Source organism: Solanum stenotomum, chromosome 2 (genome assembly GCF_019186545.1).
Source record: "Solanum stenotomum isolate F172 chromosome 2, ASM1918654v1, whole genome shotgun sequence".
Lineage (NCBI taxonomy): Eukaryota > Viridiplantae > Streptophyta > Magnoliopsida > Solanales > Solanaceae > Solanum > Solanum stenotomum.
This window is the reverse complement of record NC_064283.1, coordinates 63,462,624-63,486,535: the sequence shown is the minus strand read 5'-3', so window position 1 is coordinate 63,486,535 and position 23,912 is coordinate 63,462,624. Positions and strand designations below refer to the sequence as shown.

The window sequence follows — 23,912 nt, the reverse complement described above, 5'->3', positions numbered from 1 at the left end:
AGAATAAAGATATGAATAGGTAAATTTTTGAGAAAAAATATAAAAAATTTCTATTAGTAGTTAGCAATAAACATAGAAGAACCCCTAGTCATCCTTGTTAATAGTTAAAATGATGTTTTAAAACTAAGCAAAGGACTATATATACACACACACACACAGAAATTTCAAGGTGATAAATTTTTCATACTTAAAAAGCATATTTTCACAAAGAGGGGAAAGAGGATATGGCATACGATAAGGCCTAATAACAATATCAAGAAAATACTTGGCCAAATCAGAATATTGGAGCAAATATAAGAGCAAGATTTTTTTTTTTTTTTTGACAAATCCACTTCAAAACAAGTCTAGAAGGAATAGATCCACCAAAGAGAAGGGTAATGCATACGGCATTATCTTAGCAAGTTCTATAGGAACTTGGCTTATCAGTAAGAAGTATGGATTGTATGAAAGTAAAGATATAAGAAACATATCGCTACAAATCCGATAAACCCCAAGTCACTGACAAAGACTGACCCTTAGACACTCATCAGATGCTTCAATGACTTCGTTTCATCATGGTCAGGTGTTGTTCATCTGCAAAATCATACACAAGTAAGCACCAGATAATAGATTTAACACGGGAGAAGGGGCTGGGGCTACGTATAAGGCGAAGCGAAATCAAAAGGTCATTTAACTGATATAAAAAGAGAAGGAAGAACGGGAAGCACAGACTATTGGACACTCAAATTAAGAACACATCTTTGCATATTCAATGCTTGGTAGTAGGTTCAAGCTAATACAAGTATAATCAAGAGGGATATAACTTTTTAAAAAAAACAATTTATCAATTAATTAACTCGTGCTCGCGTCCTTGCTTTACCTGGGATTCCTAATTTCACAAAGAAAGGTGTAAAGTATCATAAGAGACCTATGTTTCTGGAACATGCTAGTTTTTCCCATCCGTAGGAGGCAGATTGAATTTTTTTTATTTTGGGGGAACAGATAGTATTTAATATGTAATATGATAACAAAGAATCAACATCACGGACAACAAATGTTGTCGTTAGATTTGTTAAACATACCTTAGTCTGAATTTTTTCTTCACATATATATGTCACATATTCATAGCACAAGGGAAAGGGGAGGAGCACAGCGGGTATCTGATTAGCTGGCGGTCGCAAAGGTAGCAGGATAAAGGTTGACTATTTTCCATTTTCACTACAACGCTTTACTCGTAATGACTCTTTACTTGTTGAATGGTTGGAATTTTCTTTTATCTTTTAACTCGTTCACATTTCTTCTTTCCTTTACTCCAAATGACTACTTTCACCCCTCTTTTCAGCTGAGATGTTACTCAGATAGCTTCTGGTTGTAGTTTGCTTAGTGAACTTGAGATTCTTTATGATGAATGACCATAGCTATCGAATCTACATGTCATATACACACACTAACTACTTATCGACTTTAGCTCACAACAACTGAACCATAGGTTCTAAGACAATTCATTGGTTTTTGAGATAGATCAATCAACTAAGCCTCAATCCAAACTAGTTCGGTCGGCTATATGAGTCCTCTATACCCATTCAATCAATTTATGACCATTTTACATCACCTATAACTAATCTAAAACAAATTCTAGGCGCTAGTTAGCAAAGGCGACCCTAGGATTTGAGGAAGACAAAGGCACTACTAGACGCAGAGTACTGACACTTAATCGGAAAATATTGTCAAAGAAGTATAAAATGGAAGGTATCATAAATATAAAGTAAACGAGAGTGTAACATGGTTCAATGTTTGGTTTGATGGTTTTGACCCTGTATACTTTGAGGTTGCTAGTTCGAATTTGGCTTGAGTTTTTATTTATATGGATTTTTTCTTTTTTGAAAAAATGACAACAAAAAATGTAGTGACCAAGAATTGAACACAGGACACCTTGCTTGCGAAGAAGCAGAAAGATAAGCACATTGGACCAGTGCACCAAATCAGCCTTTGCGTTTAATGGTGCACAATTAAATATATTATCCTTATTTAGGAATATACATGTATAATTTTTTTCCAAAGTTAACACATGCACCCTCAAATGTTGGTCCGCCTCTACTAATTAGTAAGATATACCAATTATAGTTGAATACTTTTAGCAACAAAGTAGGGCACTCAGAGACGAGAAAATTTAGGAAAAAGTGAAGAACTTTACTTCTACTGAAAGCAAAACATGGAAATAAGAACAAAAATAACACTGGTAACCTAGTCAGATTGCCTGTACAGATGTTCTAGCATACCAAATAAGCAAGTTTAGAAAATAGTAATAATAACATGTAAGTAGAAGGAACAAATCAAGAAAATGCAGTTTATGGAAAGAATAATCTTAATAGTTAGCAGAAATGATGATAGAAGTTCAAATAGTGAGACACTATATGCAAATATCTCCAAAGTAAGAATTGAATTAACAAAAATACTCTTTCTGTTCAATTTTACTTGTCTACTCGACCATATCAACAGAAAACAATCTTTCTTTCATGTCTTACCCTTAACATTAATCACTTATTTCCCGAGAACTTTTTGAAATGTTATTAGTCATGGATATTATAACAAAATATGCACATCATTTATTACTATCTCTACTTATTAAGGGGAGTGCAAAGTCTATCGTGGACAAGTAAAAAATGAACAAATGGAGTACAACTTTACACAAAACATAGTCATAAGAGTATCAAATAGAAGACCAAGTACCTGAAATGCGACGGGTAGCCACTGCTTCCTGGATGCTTTGCAGATGAAGGTTGGCCAACCTGCTTGTAGAGCTGCAATAAGCCGGGCACCACTCCCCCAGTAGAACCACCTGTGCTGCCACCAACACCACCATATGCCCCTAAACCCCCAGTAGAACCACCTGTGCGGCTACCAACACCACCATATGCCCCTAAACCCCCAGTAGAACCACCTGTGCTGCTACCAACACCACCATATGCCCCTAAACCCCCAGTAGAACCACCTGTGCTGCTACCAGCACCACCATATGCCCCTAAACCTGAAACACCCCCACCTAAACCATCTAACCTCCCACCATATCCTGCTGCAATCCCCATTCCACCACCCATTTGCTGCCCGAAACCACCAACTCCTACGAATGGATTCCCATACGCTCCATACGGATTAGCAAGTACTCCACCATAAAACGGATTCATCATCGGCACATCCACGTTCTGACCCAACATCCCCATACTGTGACCAGCAGCAACTGGAGCATACACACCTTGCCCTGGTGGCATTGCCAGCAGCGGCTGCTGTACAACCTCCGTAGTGATACTAGCCGCTCCACCACCAATTTTGCCCTCCGCCGCCTTCTTGCAATGCAATTGCCTCCCCTCAAAAATCTTAGAGGGTTTTTCCAGACATTTCTTCGCCGCCTCCACAGTTTTGTACACAAACAAAGCATACCCTTTTGATTTCCCAGTTGATGGATCAAATCCCATTGGTCCAGCCTCAATTTCCCCAAACTTAGCAAAAAAGCTCCTCAATTTCTCTGAATTCACATCCTTCGGCACATTACTCACGTAGATCTTCCGGTTACCAAATTCATTAGTCCCAGAAACAGCAGTCTCTTTCATTGAAGCCAACTTACACGAAGCCAAACGATTGTTGATCATCTTCTGAGGCTCTTTCAGCGCTTTCGCAGCTGATTTCCTAGTCTTAAACAGAACAAAGGCATACCCTTTAGCCTTTCCAGTAGCATGATCCATCACAACGTTGCATTCCTCAATCTCCCCATACGGTTCAAAGACGGACAGCAGCGCCGGGCGCGTGGTCTCACGCGCCAACCCATAAACGAAGATTTTCCTGTGACTGATGTCTTTATCAGCGTTTGACTGGATAAGCTCGTAAAAAGCAGGGAGAGCAGCTGCGGTATCCACCGCTAGGGCAACCAGTTGATCCTTTGAGAAAGGTTCGAGAAGTTTCTGGATTTTCACCGGTAATGGGTCGGAGTCGGAATCGGAATCGGAAATGGGTGGGTTAGAAAAATTGGATTTGGGTGTTTTTTGCTGCTGCTGCGGCTGATTCTTGTTGATTTTAGAGGGCGTAGCAATGGAATCTGGTGCCTTCTTGGCAAGCTTTCGCTTTTTCACCTCGTTGTTAGCAGCCATGGGAGCTTGAAGGTAAGGATTTTTGAGTGAGATTTTTGCTTAAACACGAAGGGAAAAGAGGGCAGCAGGGTTTTGGAGTCTGCTTTTGCTGATTCACCTTGTTTTTATCAATGAGAAAATAGACAAGACTTTTACCTCTGTTCTTGAGGCCCACAAAGACAAAGGAAGCATTGGCCCAATGAGATCATCTAGATTCATAGAAGTATAAACAATTTCGAAAGATTCTCGATTCAAATACAATAAATAAAAATAAAAATATGAGAATAAGAAAATATATGTCAAATAATAAGAAAAGCATTGTGTTATATCTAGGGAAAGAAAATAATAATAACGATAAAATAATAGGGTAACTAAAAAAAATACATGTATAAAATTATTATAATAGATGCCACACAAATTTCAGTAAAACCTAAATCCGCCCGAGAAGTAAGTTAAAACCTAAAATTTTATATATGATCACGTAACTAACGTATTTGTTTTTACGAAAGTTGTTTAACTATCGCTTCTATCATTAAAATCCCTATATTTTGAGTATGTTAATACTAAAATTACACATTCTAAAAATACTAAATTTATCGAATAATTTCTTTTTTACTCTTTATTAAAATTCAATTGAATTTTTTTTAGTGTAATTTCATAAATTGAGTAACAATCACAACAACATACTTAGTAGTCAAGACAGTTTCATATGTGAAATATGAGAAGGATAAAATAGAGGAGAACTTGCATAAATCACACTAGTTTAAGAGCTAATTACTTAGATGTACTATAGTTTGCAACATTAAGAATTTTATGATATTTTGATGCATCCAGATATGTTTAGATAGATGTATCTCGTGATATATAGGGTCAAAATTACGTGTTTTTTATTCTAAATATATTATATCCAAGTGAATTCACATATATGTGAGATACATAATAAATCTCGCTCGCCTCTCTCCTATCTTGCTCGTCACTCTCCTATGCATCTGATATGCCAAATACATAACAAATGAAGCATTGGCCCAATGATCATCTAGATTCATAGAAGTATAAAATACAAAGTTGTTTTCGAAAGATTCTCTATTCAAATACAATAAATTAGAATATTGATGAAAAGAAAAATACGACAATTAATAAGAAAGACATGTCGATTAATAAGAAAAGCATTGTGTTATATCTAGGGAAAGAAAATAATAATAACGATAAAATAATAGGGTAACTAAAAATACATGTATAAAATTAATACTATGACAGATGCAACTCAGATTTCTGTGAAACCTTAATTCACCAAATTAGGTCAAAGTGTTGGGTTATGAACGTGATTAGGGAGTCATGCGGAAGCTTATAATTTGTAAATCATATGATTGATAAATTAGACGACAAATAAAAACATACTAGAAACATATTATTAATAGTGTTTGGTCAAGTAACCTACATATTATAAAACTAATATAATATTGAAAAAAACATAAATATGTTTAAGAGAAAATCTCCCTATAAACTATATTATGGATGCTATTGTGTTATGTTATGAGAATAGGGATGTTCCATTTATATATCTCTAAACTTTTCCTCTAAGAAAAAAGAATAAACCAAATATGAAAGAAAATTATATTTTCCTTTCAAAAAAAATAAAAGCAATTATGGTAATGCTTTAATTTTCCTTCAAGGTAAAATTTAAATTAATATGGTAAAAAAATAAAGCCAAAACCTAGGAATAATTGTTTCCACAACCTTAAAAGAAAATATTAATTTTAAAAGTATTTCTACCTGCTCTCTTCGTTTACCATTTTCACTTTCTCTTGTTTGTTGTCATCTCAATCTCAGACAACACAAGAGAAAACAAAAGGATCAGTTGGGGAAGATATACATACTAATTATATCTATACATATATATTGTTTTGGGTATCAAATCTTGATCCATTTTTGTACAAATTTCTGTCTCTATTTAACAATTCTGAGCGAAAATGTCAAAAGAAATTGAAATGGGTGTGGGTGTTGATCACACTGAACCCGAACCCGAACCCGAACCCGAAGAATCTTCTCCTCTGATCCCTCCTAGTTTGATTACAGTACCTAATATTAATGATGATGATGATATTATAGACCTTGAAGCAGGTCCTGATGAACATATTCAATGCCGTATTTGCCTCGAATCTGACGGTTAGTTTTTTTTTTGGTAGATTTATGGGTTTTGTGTAAAGTTTCAATTTTTATAGATCCACTGATCTCAATATTGTAAATTGTCTAAGTAGTTCTTGTTTGTTCGTAGATGTTGAAGTTGAAATTTGAAAATTTGAGTTTATGATGTTGTGATTTTTTTTTGGAAGTAGTTGTGTTTGGATGTGTGGAAAAAAATTGAATTTTTGTGAGTTTAAAGTGAAATATAAAAATTTTTGGTCAAATGCTAGCTAAATTTCACAAACTGAAAATACTTACAAGGCTTAGTTGGGTATAAGGGATAGTCCATGTTGGTATATTTACATTAGAGTTAGTGTAGAGATGAGTGTGGGATTTAAGAGATTCTGTAGTTTTTTGAAATTTGCCACGAAGGGTAAGGGTGTGGTCTAGTGTTCAATGAAGTAGTTGGGACTACTTGGAAACTATGAGGTCCCATGTTCAGAAGCACTAGGTAATTTGTTCCCCATGGGTCAAAAAAGCCTTGTGGACAGAACCCTAGGGGAATAGTCGAGTTACGTACAAGTTGGTATGGATACGACGGTTATAAAGAAAAGGATAAATTTTCTTCGTTTGAAGTTTTTTTTTTTTGGGAATATAAGCTTGTTTATGTGAGTTGTGCAGTTAGCTTATCTTGAAAAGCTTGGTGATGTGGGATTCTTTACATTGAAAATTGAAAGGTTGGTTGTTTATGGTGAATATGGAGTCCAAAAATGTGTGTTTTGTCCCTTCCATAAACCTCAAATAGTTCCACAGCCTAAGTGTTTATGGTTGCCTTAATAATGTTCTTCATATCAATGCGAGAGTATGGCTGACTGAAGTTGGCATTTTGTCTAGACAAGTGAAACACGCAGTGTCAATTAGGTTTTTGTACTCTCTATTAGGAAAGAAGCTGGTTGTTTAGTTTATTCAAGTGCATGGTAGTATACATCTCTATGAAAAATTCATGATTTTGGTAATTGAGATGTTTGCAAATGTTTCACTTTGGTCTTTAGGTAGGGACTTTATAGCACCTTGCAAGTGCAAGGGAACATCAAAGTATGTCCATCGTGAGTGCCTTGATCATTGGCGTGCTGTCAAGGTATTTTTTCAGCCTTTTCAATCAGCTATATTCAAGGAAGTTTTGAACTTTATTTTATGTTTGTAAGAGCCAACTATTAGAGTGCTGGTGAAGCTTTAGACCAATACATCCAGTACAGGCTGCATAGTGACACGAACTTTCTTAAGCTTGAACCGCCAAACATGCAAGTTTATCTACTCATAGCAAATATTTTGTCTTTTACAGGAAGGATTTGCCTTTGCCCATTGCACTACTTGCAAAGCTCCCTATCACTTGAGAGTTCACGTTAATGATGATAGAAAATGGCGGACTTTGAAGTTCCGATTTTTCGTAACCAGAGACATTTTATCCATATTTCTTGCTGTTCAACTTGTAGGTGGTTGTCCCTCTTTAGTTTTGTTGTTTGATTTTTGAGATGTCTCTTTAATCCTCTGTTGAAACTATATTCAGTTGATGGCTTAATTCTACGTGCAGGTTATAGCTTCATTGGGATACTTAGTTTACATCATTGATACATACAAGAAATCCTGGCTTCGTTTGATTTGGGGATTCGATAATGAACTAAGCTTCTATTACATATGTGGTAAAACATCATGAGCTTCAGTAGTTACAACAGTCCATGTATATGTTTTATCTCTAACTTTTAGGTGCTTTATTGTCATTATCTTTTTTTCTGCTAATAGTAATGTCCTCTTTATTGTTTTTCCTCGGGGATTTAAAGCTTCTTCTTCATTTATTTTCTTTCCATTGGGATTTTTCTTATGATTGATATGGTTTTTGAGAAATTTAGTTATATTCTTAAAAAACTTTCTCAAGGTTGGGAAATTATATACTTCAAGGAGCTTAAGCTGCTATCCTTGTTTTGCTTCATTTAATGGACAAAATTCTTTCTATGTAGAGAGATCCTTTGTTATTCCTGCTTGGACGAGAACTTTTCTGCATACTAGTTGGTTGGCAAGGCTAAATTGTTTATTAGTATATTTTTAATACCATTTGGATGAGGAGATCTGATCGTGAACACTCCGTGGTCCTGTATCATCATCCTTTTTTTCTCGGGAAAAGAGGAGGAAGACTTCATATGGGTCAGGGAAGGGGTGATGGGAAGCATTTACTGGCGGTGGAGGAAGGGGGTTGGGGGGAGAGAAGGGATTTTTCAAGTGAGGTAGGTGTTAGCTGGATGTGGAGAGGCTACAAGGAAGTTACTGGAGGCTGACGGAGGGATTTTTTTTTCTTTTTTTTTTTGGTTAACCGTTGTTTTCGGGCCAGCTTGTGCGCACATTGACAAATTCTACGGGAAACCCGACACCTCCCACCAACAACAGGTACCGAGTAACTTTTTCCACCAATCACCTAGTAAGTAGAGAAAAAAACTAGATGATTTTCCCCATCTATTCTAGCATTGGTGGTGGACAGAGTTTACCTTGTACCTGTTGCTAGTGGTATCCTGACAAGTATACCGTGGAATTACTTGAGATGCGCACAAGCTGGCTCGGGTACCACGGTTATCAAAAATAAAAAGCTAGTAGAAAAACCAATTTTCAGGAAAAACTGGTGTGAGGAATGATCTGTTTATTGCCTTATCCACAGAAGAAATGTACCTTTTCCTATGTGGAATCATTAGGACATGGAAGGAATCTCCATACTTTCTCATGTCAAGAAATAGATAGATTGTCCACACAAAACTGTCTCCACAATTCTCTGTACTAAATAATTTGATGCTTAACCTTTTTTCTTCGACATTTGAACCATTGCATTCTATTAAATTTATGCCATTGCTCTTAAACTTGTGCAGGGGCCCTAGTGTTTTTTGCTTTGCTGGGCCTATCTGGTTGCTTTATAACTTGTTTTGACAGAAGAGTGCGCAATGATTTGGCTCAGCCCTGCCGCGAAGTGTGCATTTGCTGCTGTCATCCCGGGTACATATGATGCCTTCTTTCTTTCAGTTTCTCCTTCCTCATTTGTCAAACCAAAAAGAAATAGAAAGATAACCCGCAGGATCTAGTTTATTCTCCAAAGATCATGCATTGATAACTTTCTATATAGGAAGTTAGGAACTAAAAAGTCTTTGTTTCTTTCTCTTTGGGTATGTTTTCCATGGAAAATATTTTCTAAAATTTTGAGCAACTGAACATGAGAAAACCGGAAAACTCTGTACCGCAAACACCCTTTGTGTCTCTGAGAACGAAGAATTGTATGGTTAATTTAAGAGTTACATTTATTTGGGAGTTAGACTAGTCTTGTTGCTAAATAAAATATATTCGTTGTATTGTTGTGTAGAGATTACCAACAATTACATGCTGAAACATTTCGTGTATCATTTTTTTAATTGTTCGCTTCTTCGTAGCTGTAACATGTTGTACAATAGTAACTCCGAATTGGTTATTTTCTGATGGTTTTATGTTACACTATTTTTTGAGATGGATGAGAGTTCATTGATAATGATCTTTGCTCTTTTCTTGTTGGTAATGTCCTTGCAGAGTCTGTGCCGATGGTCATTTGACTGGTGCACTCTGTATATGGACTGATTGTAGCACATGTTTTGAAGGTTGTGCTAGTATGGCTGGTGAATGTGGAGGTTGCATAGGAGGTGCCGGTGAAGCTGGATTGCCATTTTTATTTATAGTGGCTTTAGTCGTGCTTGGACTGTTTACAATCATTGGCATATTTTACAGTATTTTGGTTATTACGATGGTCGGACAGAGAATCTGGCAGCGCCACTACCACATACTTGCAAAAAGAATGCTCACCAAGGTGAGTGAAATCCCCTTGACTATCTCTTTCTCTTGTTCTGTAGTGTTCAATTGCATATGATGTCTACACATGAAGGTGGTAGTTAATCAGTTCTTGTTAATCATAAATAACCCCGCCAACAAGAATTAGATCGGTTTTGTTGGAAAATCAAGGTTATAACAATAAATATAGTTTCCTCTGCCGAATTGTAGTACATAATCATCCCCAAAGATCTCGGCTAGAGCAGGCATATGAATAGTTTTCATGGGGTGCATTCCATTGTTACTTCATACTTGTCATTCCTATAATCAGGAGTCCAAACCATCCTTTGTTTTGGTCCAATGTGTCTTGTGTTACTCCTCCCATCCCAATTTATGTAGCGTTGTTTTATTAGGTACGGAGTTTAAGAAAGAAAAAAAAAACTTTTGAAACTTGTGATCTAAACGAGTATAAATATTTGTGAAACTATAAATCAGCTTATTAAGGGTGAAATGAGAAGTTTAAGATTAAATTGTTTCTAAATAAGTAAGTATGACGTCTAAAAAGAAAAGTATGAAGTATAAATTGGGATAGAGGGAGTATTATTTTTCCCAATTCCCTCCCTATGTTGTCGACCAATAAATTCTTAAGACCTGAGCTTCTTAATGATTTATTTATTATGTTCTAACTTTCTTACTAAAAGTGGTTTAATGTAATATTAGTTTAATTAATCATCATGAAAGTGATTCTAGTGTCAGAGTTGTGAAGGTTTTCATGTCACACTTCATGGTTGTTGAATGAAAGGGAGTCTTGGAACAACGGTTAAGTTATAGCTCACAAGTCTGAGCCATGAAATCAAACTGATGCTTGCATTAAGGTAGGCTGCATGTGTCATACTAATATGTTTCTTAACGCTTGTGTAGGAATACGTCGTGCAGGATGTTGATGGTGAGGATACTGGAAATGATTGGTCTCCTCCACCCCTCCCACAAGAGCATGTTCAACAACTGAAAACACTAGGACTTCTGTAAAACTTCAAGGACTTCAACATATAGTTGACGGAAACTAGGGATGGATTGAAATTCCATCTCTTTGGGGGCCTCCGTTATGGTCCTTGAGTTTATGCATCTAGATAACGACATAATTTTTTCTTATTGATCAATAGAAAATCTCATGAGTCCGATATCGTTCATAGTTTATGAAAGGTCACATGTAATTGTCAAGAAAACTTCTAGTTATGAATGATCATATGCAATTGTCAATAAAGCTGATCATTGACAACCTAAATGAAGCAACATAGTTCTCTTTAATGACTCTACAAATACTATTATCCTCCTAGGACGGAAGGGGTTCATCAAACCCCTCTCGTCAGAATCACATTGTATATTCAAAGTCAAAATATTATTACCCCCTAGGACCCTTCGGGGTGGCCCTGTGGTTTGAGCTTGGGACTTCCATGTTGGAGGTCTCAAGTTCAAAACCCACCTTGCCAGTGAAAGTAAGGGGTTTGCCTTCTGGGTCGAGCTCGTCGCACCAGGCTTGCCTAGTGTGGGTTACCTCTCCTATGTGGCTTGCGAGCTATTGCATAGGAGTGGGGGTTTTACCCTGTGCGCACCCAAAGGGTAGCGGCTGTGGGTTTCCCTTGTCATCAAAAAGAAAAAAAAAAAAAAATTATTACCCCCTAGGGCGGAAGGGGTTCATCCAAACCCTTCTCGTTAGAATCACATTGTATATACAAAGTTAAAGCTTTTGTTTATGTATGGATAGTAGATGATGAAGTTTTGTCAGTCTTGTTCAACATATTCTTACTTGTTAATCTTATATTAACATCTGACGACGATTAAAAACATTCACTTTTGACAAGCGTAAAAAAACCAATATTTTTGTCATTTTCTCGTATGCAAACATATAGGAATATTCAAAGTTCACAAATCAATAGTTTTTGTTAAGCATGTTTAGAGCAATAAGATGTACTAAAGCATTGAGAATAGAAGCCTAATCCGAATTCAGCATTTGGAGTTTATTGGTTCCTACGACGATCTCAAGTGAAATATATAGGTTCACAATCAAAAATATTTGTAGTAATATGCAATAGATTTCTTACTACATATACATATGATTTTAGAAGAACCTACAAAATTCACATGAAGCCATAGGTAATAAGCTAGATTCGCCTCTACGTAGATTAGTATGACCTCTGCACAAGGATGACACAAACAAATCGAGAAATAGATTTGAATTTTGAAATGTGCAAATATGGCAGTACATATACTAACAGGTACTAATATATTCTGAATGAAATCAAATAAAGCAGACAAGCAAGCTTGATAATTCCTAGGCTATATAAGGGAAAGAGTTTTTCTATAACAGAAGAAAAAGATAATTATCAAATCCATACATTATAATTTTTTACCTAAAACAACAGGCTCTGCACATGGCAACAATTTGTACAGTTTAAGAAGAAGATCTGACTACAGTTTTTCTTTTTCTTTACAGTTTACACCCTTGTACAGTTACTCTATCTCCGCGGCAGGGGCATCCAGGTATGTTTACCATCTGAGCCTCACAGTTAAACCTGCTTATATAGATTATACCTCAAAACTATAATGTACAATGTTACAAACTCCACCACATACATGTTTATTTTTAACATGTTCCATCAGCAAAGAGGTAGAACAAAAGCTCTCGACAAGAAAACAAAGACGAGGGTACTTGTTCTAGCCTCAGTTAGCTGTACAATTTTCCTACACCATCTAAGTAGCAGCAGAATATGACGCCAGGAAGCTGATCCTCCTCTCTGCAAAAGATGCAAACACAAAAATTCAAGAGAATGTCAAGAATGGAAATAAGAAGTCACAATGATAAGAGTTTATTGGTATACAGTACAATTAATGGTTCTATAAAGAGGAAGAGCAAAACGAAAGCTGGGAGTCGGGGGAGTAGAGGTGGTCGAAGATTCAATTGAAGTTTGGGATAAAATTTGATAGCCTATCTCATGGAAGTGGGATGATATATAGGTTTAATGAATTATAGAACGGTAGAAAATGGAACATTGGAAGTATGTTTCTTGACCCATGCAAGTTGGCAACCAAAGGACCTCCTCATTTTACTTTACCAACAGTCACAGACAAATGTGTCATTTCACCCACCAACAATTCTGAAAGTGATCTCGACTATTGGCTGTCAGTGACAAATAATTTGACTCTTTACAGATCCTCAGCTCAGGTGATTGACAAGTGAGCAATTACAAGTGGAAAGTATAACTTATCAATTGTCATAATGATAAATGAGCCTCTCCTTGTGCAAGATGTCAGGATAAACTTTGTAGTTTTGAAAACTAGAAGGGAAAGAAAAAGTAAAAGAATACCTCCAGCAGCAACCAGTTTCTCTACACGGGCAACTATATGTTTTCCGTAAGTATATTTCTTCAGAGCATTTAGATGAACCTTGATTCGGTTGAGAATGAGTTCAAGTTGCTGATCATCACAAGTCTCCAGCACTTTCTGTACAACGTAGTTTGCAAACTGATCTTTCATCATCGCCTGTACATCAAATACATAAAGCTTTGAATTGTGAACAAGTGAAATGATTTTCCTTCTTAGTCTGATCAACCCAATACCTATAAATATGTTCTGCTCATAAAGCATTCTTTCCTATTGATCTTGTTTCCATCTGTTACATGGAACTAGTAATCTGTCCCTTAATTTTTGGTTATCTATTAAACTCTGCTTGGTTAGTTTGTTCCTTTATCTTATATTTTTCTCTGCATAACATGCTTATCTACCTGAAAACTTACCATCATGTTTCTCTCAAGACAGCTGCATAGAAAAATGAAGAAGTCTTTTAAGTGAATAAAGAGTTGAAAGTAATATCCCATGCAAAAAAAACCCATTGATAAGCTCCCCTAGGAGAAAATAGTAATTGTATTATTTTATCAGAGCAAAGTATATAAGTTAGAGTACTCATAACCAATGTCAACTACACCAAAAGAACCCAGAAGACTGACAAGGCCTTACTCATTTTAGTTAGGCAAATCCCAGTGCGCCTGAGGTTGCACTTTCGCCAAAGTAAACTTGTTAACTTCATTCTAAAAGGCAGAACTGGAAAAGCATGTAGTTCTACAGTAAAAGTTAAATGCCCCTAAGAAGGAATGATTGCTCCCACTATACCATCTAAAAAAGTAAACTTAAATCAATCACATAGTGAGTTTACTTCATTCTAAAGAGCATAACTGAAAAATCATGTCTACAGTAATGCAAAATGCTCAAAAAGGTTAGTTGTTCTGACTTCATCATCTAAAACATTAACTTAAATCAATCACATAGAGTAATTAAATCTACATTATCCTCTGAGAATCAAACAGTCAGCGGTAACAGGATTTCCTTAAGCTTGAGTACACTCTACTGAAGAAGCATCTGAGAAAGTAACAAACCTGAAGAGGTTCATTTTCATCAGTGGTGCCAATCATCTCATTTACCAAGGTCTGACGTTCTTCGGGAGTTCCAAAGCTTAAGCACTTCTCCACAACATTAGAGGCAAATTTCTGCTGGCTCATCTGAACTATCTGTCCCGTCAGCTTTCTAATTATAGAAGTACGCTCCTCAGGCTTTCCGTGTTCCAGTACATGCTGTAACAAAACTTGGCAGGATTAGATAGGTAGGCAGAACATCTGAGCTAAATAAGAAGAGAAATAATCCACCCAGGGAAGTTGATGACATTTGTCCAGTGTACTCTACGACATTGAGACATGAAAACTCATATATTTTTACTGCAAAAAGCGATTAATAGTTAGAAAATTTATTGTTCATGAGAAAGTTGAAGGCAATTCTAGAACACAACCTCCTGTTGTTTTAACTTGTATATAAAAATCCATATCCAAAAATACAAGTATTTAGCACTAAAATTGTATTACCATCAACTTGGAGATATGAATTAAGTTGTGAACACCCATTCATTCACATGTCAAGTAGGAGGTGAGAAAAATCTTTAGAAACCCTTGAATGGAAAGACGTATAGCAATTCAAGGAAAACTTCCTTGAGCCAAGGAGCTTCAAAAGAAGTAAAAACCAAAATCTAGAGTAAATGCTGGTCAAACAGCATTTTCACAAAAACACAACCTCTTGGAACAAAGGCACGAGTTGTTTCAGTATTCTGCAGACAAGTTGTATTCTCTCTAAATTAGCACACTCTTAACACCAGTCTAAGTAAGGATGTTCACATGTAAGTTGAGAAATAGATCAAACCTGAACAACATAATTCCCATATTGATCTTGCGCCAACATGCAAACTGTTTGCAATATCTCATTCATCACAATGTTCTGGGTTTCAGGATTATGGCAATGTTCCAAGACTCTCTGTCATTAGAAAGAAAATTTAGAAACGGATGTCATCCCATCGACGATATAATACACAAAAGGGATCAGCATATACTGAATTATTTGACCTGTATGACCCGACATCCATATGGATGGGTGGACAATGTCACAACTTGATCATAAAATGTGGAAACAATGAACTGGATAGCATCCTGTGGAATGCATTCGATGCACTTCTGGATTACATGATTCCCATTTTGATCTCTAACACAGCGCATAACATGACCATCAAGCTCGGCGACCATTTTTGTCTGCTGATCCAGATCAACCATCTCTATGGCCTGAAAATTCATAGAAATGTGAAACCTATGCCATTCAGCAATTATAGCCATCGGGAGAATGATTAATACCAGCTGCCCGTCAACTGTGATAACTCATCATCAAGCAGGGACCACTAAGTGGAATCTGGTGACATTAGGTAGACTAGGGATGCTCAAACCTTTTATTAGAGGCATGCGGGACAGAGAGACAGATCGCATGAATTCATTTTAAAGCTGGAGTGGAGTTCAGTATTTTACATTCCAAGACAAGAACGTCTTATATATTTAAAAGGGAATCTTTTATATCAGGATACATTTGATGGGGAAGTTATGAATACTATCGCACTCCAATATTACAATAGAAAGCAGCAGTTAGAGAGTTGACAAAAGCTCTAGCAGACAGAATCAATTATGCAATAATAATTCTCAGTCTCACAAAGACCAGTCAAAAGGCATGTAAAGAAAGAAAGAAATAAGACAAGATCACATGGCGGTGTACCCCTAGCTCCATAGCTCGGCTAGTTACTGGCTATAGGGTGACCCACCTATCAGACCAGCCCTGGGGATCTGCAACGTCCTCCTTTGATATTCTAATCTGAGAGAACCAAAAGACTGACCCATTCGGTGACTTACCAGAACTAGCAAGGTGAAATTCACGTATTATAATTATTCCACAAATGACAGTGGAATAAATAGTACCAGTTCACAATTTCAAATAACAGCAACTTGGGGAACTTCCCTAGTTTAAGACAGAAAAAAAGCTTTCAAACTAAAAATAGCAAGAGAAGAGTGAGATTTGAAGACACTAAAAATATATTATTGTGAATCAGATAACTTGAGAAATCAGAAGGATTAGAGCAGAGAACATGATAGCAACATCACTATAGCTACAATAAAAGAAACTAAGATACCTTCTGGATTACTCGGCAACCATACATCTGAAGGCTAAGGGTGAGTACATGCCCATTGAGCTGGTCAGCCAGTTCTCTTATCTGAGGTGAACTTCCATGCTCGAAAAACTGAGAAATGTGAATAGCAGAAGGCAAGAAGAAAGTTACACGACCTATTCATTTGATTAATGACACTTTTTTTCACGTAACCTAGAAGTGAAGACATAACATGAAAAAGACAACTAAGAAACACTGAGGAACATACCTTCTGGATCACATAATTACCAAACACGTCAGTCATCAAAGAAAGGGCTTGCGGCATAATTTCTTGGAAGACCATGTTCTTCTCTTCTGTGGTAGCAGTCTCAAGTTTTTGTTGAATGAACCGACTGCCATACTGATCCGCACTGCTCATACAAAATTTTTATTAATGGTAAGGTTTTAGAGGTTAATTTGACATGAAGAGCAGTGCTGCTAGCCGAAAATGTATACCTGAACTGGACAACATGGCCTTCAATCTCTGATAGCTCAAAACACTTGCTCTTATTGCTCTTAAACTCGTCTAGTAACGAGGAAGCAAAGGTTTCACCCAAGTTAGAAACAGCCTCGGAATGCCAAGCTCCCATGACACCACCAGCTAAGTTTCTCATCCCTGAATGAAAACGCATGTTCCTTTCCCCATACCTTACAGGACTACCAGGTCCAAATGGGGAATTTGGAAGACCTGCACCTGCCAAAGGGCTTCCAGGATATGACATACTAAGGCCAAGTGCTGGGTTCCCATAGTAACCATGATTTAAACCACTAGATTTGCCAAGATACGGAATACCATATTGTGATTTTTGAGATGCAACCAACGTCTCCAGATAAGCTTTCTGAAGCTCAATCAACTCCATGTATGAAGTCCCTAAAGATTCCCTATTCACTGTTGGGTCATTGAGAGCTGCTAGCTGAGCAGCAAGATACTCAGGTGACCTCAAGTACTGTAAGTACAATGGATCCATCTGAGACATTGGCAGAGATCCCCCCAAGGTCTGATTACCAAGTCTATTAAGGTTCTGCAGTTCAGCTGCAGCAGCCATTAAATTAGGACCCAAACTCAATCCGCCTCCTGTTACACGAGAATCAATTCCACATGCACCCACCGGAGAAGCTATATTTCCCAGTACGGAAGGCAAATTACCAGCCCCAAGCTGGTTTTCAAACATGGTTGGTGATGAAGGGTTCATACCATAACCTCCTAAAGCATAAGCAGAAAATGTTGAATTAGGACTATCGACAGTTGGATATTGAGATAAAGAACTTTCTCCACTGTTGAGAGTTGGCATAGAGGGCCCAATCATGTATGCAGCAGAGGAACCTGCAGACTTGTGAAACTGAACAGATTCAGACTTTTTTGCATATGGATGTTGCTTCATAGGATTCTGACCATTCTGCAATCGGAAGAGGTTCTGATGATCGTCAATCTCATTATGAATTTGATACTTTTGATGTTTCCCTTCATCTCCCATATTGTTCCCTGATAGACTCATGCCAGACAATGCAGCTGCCAAATCAGCATGCTCACCCATATGAGATGAAACATCCTCTAGTGATGCTATCCTCCCTCCTCCAGCAGAAGGAATACGAGGGCTAGGAGCTCTAGCTACAAGCTGAGGATCAGGGATGGCACTTCGTGACAGTGATGTACCCATGGCCGAACCATAAGACTGAGACCCAGATGAGCTGACATTATGGAGGGACATGCCTTGAACCTTTTCCCTAGAATGTAATGCATCCAAAGATGCCATATTTTGATGGAGATGAGCGAATTGGGACTCAGAAGGATCAACAATATCATCATATGCACGGGAAGCAGGACGTGATGGATGCCTCGATGTTGTTTGGCTCATATGGTCCTACATTTTATAGAAGTTTCAGAAACAGAAATCCATATCCAGTAAGATGAAACTCCAAAAAAAAAAAAGAACTTCATTAAGTGAGTACAAGTTGACCTCTTTAAGATATTATTGATGTAATGAAAGCAAAGCTGACTCAACATCAAGCAACTGTGATTAAAGAATACAGTTGTTGTTACCCGACCTTCACAATAAGCTACAAGTGCCATGTTTGCAACTTCGAATGTCAGAAGTTGCATCTTAAGAATGCAATATGAATTCTATACTAGCTGGATGTGGTCTACAGCGACAACAATATGGAAATGAAATAAAGGCTGCCAACTCCAAACTTCCACATTAATGAACATGAGAAATAATAAATTACATCACGATGAGCCTTTTGCTTCTCAGAAAAGAGGATAAAAAGAGATAGACACTCTCACTAACATGTGTGACTTTAAACTTAATAGAGTTATGAAACCCGAGAACAAGTTTTGCCCAGGCACTTAAGTAAACCACACAGCCTAGTGCCAGAAGAAACTGCTGATATATTTTCTCAAGAGCAAGAAGAACACCAAAGTGGGAACACAGATATCCAGCAATACTGGGTAACATTCCATATTGACAAGATAGACCCCCACGTAGATCAATATGACGAAGACAATAATCTAAAGCTCAAACTAACTAGCCCACAAGTGTTGCTCTCAACATGTTGCAAGGACAAATCGGTGAAGCATGATGCAAAACGTTCAAAAATGCTTGTAATTGACCCGTGCCATACACAAACATGTCAATGCTAGAGATGCACAAACCTATATAAATACAACATTTTATTACAGAAAGCATTGACATTCTCTGAAAAAGGAAAAAATATTCAGTATTAACGTAACAAGCAATCCCATATAAACACTTTTAGTTAACACAGATCACCACTCATGGATTAAAACCTTCAAACATAAAAAAATATTTTCCAGTTCTTTTTCACCTGAATCATCTCAGTAATGCTCATCTGCCGGCTTCCTAAACCTAATCCAGGCAATCCAATAAGACCATCACCACCCCACTCCTTCCGCGCCTCACGTCCATTTTCTTCATTCATTGCACCAAATCCCATCGGCATTGAAAAAAGTGATTCAACATCCCTTCCCTTATCAGCCTCACCACGATTTCCTTTCCTTCTATCACCAATCCCCCCTAATACTGGTGAATTACCACCACTACCAACATTACCACCTCCACCGCTACCCTGTAGACGCTGGGCGTACCGCCAGTCTTCTTTAGACAAAAGAGGTGGCGGAAGCCTTGGGTTCAGATTCACATTCGAGTAGTAATACGAAATGTACGATGGATCAGACCTTAACTCCTCTTCTGAAAGTCCGCCGAAATCATAACCATTGTCACCACCACCGCCACCGCCTATCATCAAGCCACTGAAAGCGTTCAACGATCCCTCAACAGTCGGTGGAGCTGAACCACTACGGTAAATACTGAGCTCTCTCTCTCGATCACTCACCTCTTGTTGCTGCAGCTGCTGCCTCCTTCGTTCACTAAGTAACATCCCTAACTCTTCGCTAAAATCATTGCTTCCTCCTAGCATTGATCGCATTCCAATTTCCGACATCATCTTCGCATAACCATCAGTAATCATCGCATAAACACATAAAATTTAGCTAAATCACAACAAAAACACCTCAAAAATCTTCCAAAAAACTCAAAAACTCAGCTCAAATTAGCTCACGAACTCATAAATTTCCATTAATTTCATAAATATTTAAACTAAACAACCATAACTTCAACCGATTCAGTTCAGATTTTCATAGAAACGAGCGTTAAATCAAAGAGATCGAAAGCAAAAACGGTGATCGCCATCTGTTTGATACATTGTTAAGAGCGACAAATCAAAGAGTTTTAGAGAGAGAAAGAGAGTGAGCAAAGTGCACTGAGAATAGTGAAGTTAAGTGAAGAGAAAAAAGTGTGATAAGCACGAGTACCAGATGGAATATCAACCGTTGGATTGAATTTTAACGGTTCAGATTAATATTTATTGTTTAGCTTATGTTCTTGTGTTTATTAATATTTCCAGATTGCCTAAATTTGGTATATTTAGATATATTTTTTTATTTCTTATAAGGTCAATTATTTTAATTGAGATTTTTTCAGAGGAATAAATAAATTATTTTTCTGACATTTGAAGATTTTTATATTTCGTTTTAATTTGGATATGAGACGGCTAGGGTTTGTGTAACCTAAAGTTTTCATGTGTTATACACTTTATCTTATAATTTTATTTTATAATTTCAATTCTCATTTTGTTTAGGAAACTTTAGTGTTATAGCTTCTATTACATATATGTAAAAATCTAAACCAATCGAAAAGTATAAAAATATATGATAAATACTGATAAAAGGTAAGAAAATATATTGTCGTCTGTATAAATTTGATAGTATTTCTATAATGAAACTAATAATTTCAATCCCGTAGATCATTCATATTCATCTACTCATGGATCAGAGAAGAAAAAAGAACTTCTGCAATACATGTAATTAGTCAGTAATAAAATGAGTATCAATAGAAATTAAAGTAAAAGTGCACAAAGAAAAAAAATTAGCAGCTTCAGCTAGGACATGACTCTTAAATACAAAGATATGGAGGTTTAATTATTATAGAAAATTAGTAGGTAACCAAATATTGTCGCACTTTATATAAAATTAGTCTCCTCTTCTCCTTATAGTAATATTATTTTTTCAATATGTATTATTGTTTATTGTTTCATTTGTTTTGCATCTTGTTTCTTCATTAACATATTATTCGTACAATCTTAAAACTTTTCTTTTGAGTCAAGGATCTATCAAAAATGGAATTCATCTCGTAAAAGAATAATATATATGTATATTGTGTTCTCCCTAAACCCTAATTATATGATTACATCGAATATACTATTATTATATTTCAATTAAAAAAAAGTCCTAAAACTACAAAAATTTCTTTTTTATCGAGTTATTATTAAAAGTATTATATCATTTTGTTTGAAAACTTTATTGCTGCGATATTGCTATAAAAAAAATTCTCCCTCTAACCCAAATAATCATATTATTTTGTTCCTATATCTTTTTAGTTGCATTTAGACAGGTAAAATAGTAGACACTATGATTTTTCCAAAAAATAAAAATAAATAGAGAAAATTTTAGAATGGAATAAACTCATAAATTAATGACATATAATATTTACATCAAAATATATCAATTTAAATAATTATGACATCAGAAAAAGTCTTAAAGAACTAAAATCTTGAAATAATATTTTTTTAGCGTAGAATTCTTAGAAGTATTAAGAAGAAAACATGGACACAGTTTGTTATAAAAACTTTTACAAAACAATTTTGACCACTACAAATTAAAGTTATAACTCCCATTTATTTAGTGTTTTCTTTTATTTCATTTTATTTAGAAGAGCCAAATAATTTTTCTACTTATATGATTTAATTGTATTTATTAAAATATTTTGCATGTTGAATAGTACTGTTTAGAAGTCAAATTGACTTATAAATACTGGTTGATTTATTTACTTGTTTGATAGCATAAAAGTATTTATTAGTCAAAATAATCCAAAAACCGTAATAGTGTTTTGTCTGACCAAACCTTTTATCATTTATGACTAATGACTAATATTTTGTAATCCCTGAAATATTTATTGTTTTTAGCTATTCCTTTATTCGGTTATTCAGACGTTTTTTTAATTGTAAAACTATTTTAAATTTATAACTTTTTTTTTTGTAAAATGAATTAGAAATACTTATTTAACACTTTTTACCAAACACACTAATTGTTAAATATTTTAACACTTGTATAAAACTAGTAAAGGTAGTCTGGACGTTGTCCAGGCCCAACATAAGAATAGTGTATAATTTTTTTTATAGGTCATAGACTACTAGTGGTGCAAATATATACAATGACAAAATACTTAAAGTGAAAATAAAAATGTGCAAAAATTATATCTATCTTTAATGAAAGTCTAATTGATTTAATCAAGATTCCTTATGTTTGTATTTGTTCTTCATAGTAGCCTGACAATAATTATAAATCAGAAAGTTCTACATAGCCAAACTTATCGTTCCAAAGTTATATTTTTGTACAAATTTTTATTGATATCTTCAAAATTAATCAATCCCCATAAAAAATTGTAGATACAAATATAATATTTGGGTTAACCCAATAAAAAAGGTTACTGGTTAGCTCAACAAGAGGATTGTTCGAGTAGATATAAGCAAATCATTGGTTTGTTCGTCAATGAGACTCTCTAATCCATTATAACATTTAAAACTGAAACACCCAATAAATTGAGAAAATCAATCTTTCTAATAAACCCAATAAAAGGGGCTAAGCCGTGAGAACTCATTAATTAATAATGTTGGATTACAAGTACATGGACAACGAATCAGATCGAATGTTTTGGTTCATTATATATATATATAGAACTTTAGGAAGGCAAACAAAAAGTTCAGAAATCTACAAGAAACTGCAAGGGACAAAGAAATTACGAAAAAAATGTGAAGTACGAGTGGGGAATCCAAATAAAAAAATTCAAAACTATTGACCAAAAAATTTGAAGAAAATTGCTAGAAAAAACCACTGAAAAGTTCGCTCTTAAGATGTGGCGGCATTACCTCTATGGTGTTAAGTGTGAAGTGTTTACTGATCATCGTAGTTTGCAGCATGTGTTCACTCAAAAGGATCTGAATTTGAGATAGTGAAGGTGGATGGAGTTACTTAAAGATGATGATGTGACCATTCAATACCATCCGGGCAAGGCTAATGTGGTGGCAGACGCTTTGAGTTAAAAAGCGGTGAGTATGGGTAGTTTAGCTTGCTTAAGTGTATCCAAGCAACCTTTGGCAAAGGAAATTCAGACCTTAGAGTCTAAGTTCATGCAGTTGGGCATCTCAGAAAGAGGTGGGGTGTTAATTAGCATTGAAGTGAGGGCCACATTCATTGAGGAGATCAAGACCAAACAATTTGAGGATGAGAATTTGGAGGAGCTTAGAAAGAAGACTGCGAATGGTAAGGCACAAGAAACCACTCTTGATACCAATGATGTGCTCAATTTTAAAGAAAGAATTTGTGTTCCTTAAGTAGATGACTTGATTGAGAAATTGTTGGCGGAGTCTCATGGTTTGCGATATTCTATTCATCCAGGTGTGACCAAATGTATCTAGATTTGAAGTGAATTTATTGGTGGCCGGGCATGAAGAAAGACATAGCGGAGTTTGTGGCGAAGTGTCAAAATTGTCAACAAGTGAAGTATGAACATTAAAGGTCGGCATGTTTACTTCAAAGAATGCTAATTCCAGAATGGAAGTGGAAAAGAATAGCCATGGATTTTGTGGTTGGTCTTCCCAAGACTTTGGGGAAGTTTGATTCTATTTGGGTAGTGGTNTTTACTTCAAAGAATGCTAATTCCAAA

General features: G+C 36.0%; 3 protein-coding genes across 5 annotated transcripts; 1 reads left to right on the top strand and 2 right to left on the bottom strand.

Annotated features, from left to right (window-relative positions):
- Window positions 1–215: 215 nt before the first annotated feature.
- Window positions 216–4,232, bottom strand: LOC125854661 (UBP1-associated protein 2C-like). 3 transcript variants are annotated; one of them, XM_049534246.1, is made up of 3 exons: window positions 2,921–4,232; window positions 2,710–2,869; window positions 216–573 (listed from the first exon to the last, which is right to left on the bottom strand). In XM_049534246.1, exons 1-3 carry the CDS (start codon window positions 4,119–4,121, stop codon window positions 570–572), a joined length of 1,365 nt encoding a protein of 454 aa, XP_049390203.1. In that variant the 5' UTR covers window positions 4,122–4,232; the 3' UTR covers window positions 216–569. The 3 variants fall into 3 exon arrangements, with proteins under 3 accessions (XP_049390203.1, XP_049390204.1, XP_049390202.1); XM_049534247.1 differs by having other exon boundaries at window positions 2,972–4,232; XM_049534245.1 differs by having other exon boundaries at window positions 2,710–4,231.
- Window positions 4,233–5,872: 1,640 nt separating this feature from the next.
- LOC125854670 (uncharacterized) lies at window positions 5,873–11,337 on the top strand. Its single transcript, XM_049534256.1, has 7 exons — window positions 5,873–6,266; window positions 7,277–7,362; window positions 7,567–7,713; window positions 7,816–7,924; window positions 9,134–9,257; window positions 9,819–10,092; window positions 10,974–11,337. The coding sequence occupies exons 1-7, from the start codon at window positions 6,071–6,073 to the stop codon at window positions 11,079–11,081; spliced, it is 1,044 nt and encodes a 347-aa protein (XP_049390213.1). The 5' UTR covers window positions 5,873–6,070; the 3' UTR covers window positions 11,082–11,337.
- Window positions 11,338–12,546: 1,209 nt separating this feature from the next.
- On the bottom strand, window positions 12,547–20,393 carry LOC125854649 (pumilio homolog 1-like). The gene is made up of 9 exons (XM_049534235.1): window positions 19,438–20,393; window positions 17,068–18,473; window positions 16,841–16,982; window positions 16,597–16,704; window positions 15,494–15,706; window positions 15,294–15,404; window positions 14,483–14,677; window positions 13,418–13,592; window positions 12,547–12,847 (listed from the first exon to the last, which is right to left on the bottom strand). The coding sequence occupies exons 1-9, from the start codon at window positions 20,098–20,100 to the stop codon at window positions 12,804–12,806; spliced, it is 3,057 nt and encodes a 1,018-aa protein (XP_049390192.1). The 5' UTR covers window positions 20,101–20,393; the 3' UTR covers window positions 12,547–12,803.
- Between the last annotated feature and the right edge of the window lie 3,519 nt (window positions 20,394–23,912).

What these genes read in the sequence shown, in the direction of transcription:
- LOC125854661 (XM_049534245.1), bottom strand. Translation starts at nt 4,121, where the DNA reads ATGGCTGCTAACAACGAGGTGAAAAAGCGAAAGCTTGCCAAGAAGGCA.
- LOC125854670 (XM_049534256.1), top strand. Translation starts at nt 6,071, where the DNA reads ATGTCAAAAGAAATTGAAATGGGTGTGGGTGTTGATCACACTGAACCC. An exon ending in TATTTGCCTCGAATCTGACG is followed by an intron (nt 6,267 to 7,276) that starts GTTAGTTTTTTT and finishes TTTGGTCTTTAG; the next exon opens with GTAGGGACTTTATAGCACCT. An exon ending in CAAAAAGAATGCTCACCAAG is followed by an intron (nt 10,093 to 10,973) that starts GTGAGTGAAATC and finishes ACGCTTGTGTAG; the next exon opens with GAATACGTCGTGCAGGATGT.
- LOC125854649 (XM_049534235.1), bottom strand. Translation starts at nt 20,100, where the DNA reads ATGATTACTGATGGTTATGCGAAGATGATGTCGGAAATTGGAATGCGA. An exon ending in GTAATTATGTGATCCAGAAG is followed by an intron (nt 16,705 to 16,840) that starts GTATGTTCCTCA and finishes CACATTTCTCAG; the next exon opens with TTTTTCGAGCATGGAAGTTC. An exon ending in GTTGCCGAGTAATCCAGAAG is followed by an intron (nt 15,707 to 16,596) that starts GTATCTTAGTTT and finishes ATGAATTTTCAG; the next exon opens with GCCATAGAGATGGTTGATCT.